The sequence below is a fragment of the Protobothrops mucrosquamatus genome, unplaced genomic scaffold (genome assembly GCF_001527695.2).
Source record: "Protobothrops mucrosquamatus isolate PMUCROS unplaced genomic scaffold, P.Mucros_1.0 scaffold2413, whole genome shotgun sequence".
Lineage (NCBI taxonomy): Eukaryota > Metazoa > Chordata > Lepidosauria > Squamata > Viperidae > Protobothrops > Protobothrops mucrosquamatus.
The window spans coordinates 271239-272299 of NW_015388485.1; the positions used below are offsets into that span (position 1 = coordinate 271239).

Below are 1061 nucleotides of genomic sequence, written 5' to 3' on the forward strand. Positions count from 1 at the left end.
CCTTACCCAACTCATCTGTGATCAACAATTTTCCTTGGACAGAGTTCCGACACTGGTTATTCGGCTGGCTGCTGTTCCCCAGGCTAAAATGGACTTTCCAGGCAATGGGGCGGTCTTCGTCTTGACCTTGGGGGAAATTCCGATCCCGCAGCACTCGCTCTTCCTAAAGGCAAATATGAGACACGTGGAACATGAAAGGAGGTGTCTGACCTTGTTGTGGGGTAGAATCAGAGTCAATTGTCTTGTGTATTGTTTTAAAATCCCGTGCCAATGCCAGAATTCTTTGAGTGACACCTCTGAAGGCTCCTTGAAATAAATGCATTAAGCAGTTTATTAGTTTCTGGATGAAAGGTTGGCAAATGACTACCCCTAGTTAAAAGGTCAGGTGATATTGACCAGGGCATTGTTAAAGGTATATATATATTCCCCTTCCTTCTAATGCAACTTTCAGCCCAGTTACCTCCAAAGCGTCTGAGGGCAGGACAAGAAGCAATGGGTGGAAGCTGACTAAAGAAAGATCCAACTTGGAACTAAGGAGAAATGTCCTGTCAATAAGAACAAGTAATCAATGGAATGGCTTGCCTCCGGAGGTTGTGGGTGCTCCATCACTGGAGATTTTCAAGAAAAGATAGTTTGAAGTGGTAGAGGGTAGAGGCTAAAGCAGAACTAGAACTCACTGTCTCCTGGTGATTGGACTAAAGCCACCAAGCCGGCTTGCACGGCTAAAGCACAACTAGAACTCACCGTCTCCTGGTGACTGGACTAAAGCCACCCAGGTGGCTTGCATGGCTAAAACAGAACTAGAACTCACCATCTCCTGGTGACTGAACTAAAGCCACCCAGGCAGCTTGCACGGCTAAGGCAAAACTAGAACTCACCGTCTCCTGGTGACTGGACTAAAGCCACCCAGGCGGCTTGCACGGCTAAAGCAGAACTAGAACTCACCGTCTCCTGGTGACTGAACTAAAGCCACCCAGGCGGCTTGCACGGCTAAAGCACAACTAGAACTCACCGTCTCCTGGTGACTGAACTAAAGCCACCCAGGCGGCTTGCACGGCTAA

The 1061-nt window shown here is 48.3% G+C and overlaps 1 protein-coding gene across 1 annotated transcript in view; it reads right to left on the minus strand.

Annotated features, from left to right (window-relative positions):
* CUNH12orf49 (chromosome unknown C12orf49 homolog) overlaps positions 1-787 on the minus strand; it is a 3713-nt gene extending 2926 nt beyond the window's left edge. The window contains exons 1-3 of the mRNA XM_015824914.1: positions 745-787; positions 461-471; positions 7-163 (exon numbers count right to left, since the gene is read on the minus strand). Coding sequence (XP_015680400.1) covers positions 7-163; positions 461-471; positions 745-787 — 211 coding nt within the window. The remainder of the gene's footprint in view (positions 1-6; positions 164-460; positions 472-744) is intronic.
* Between the last annotated feature and the right edge of the window lie 274 nt (positions 788-1061).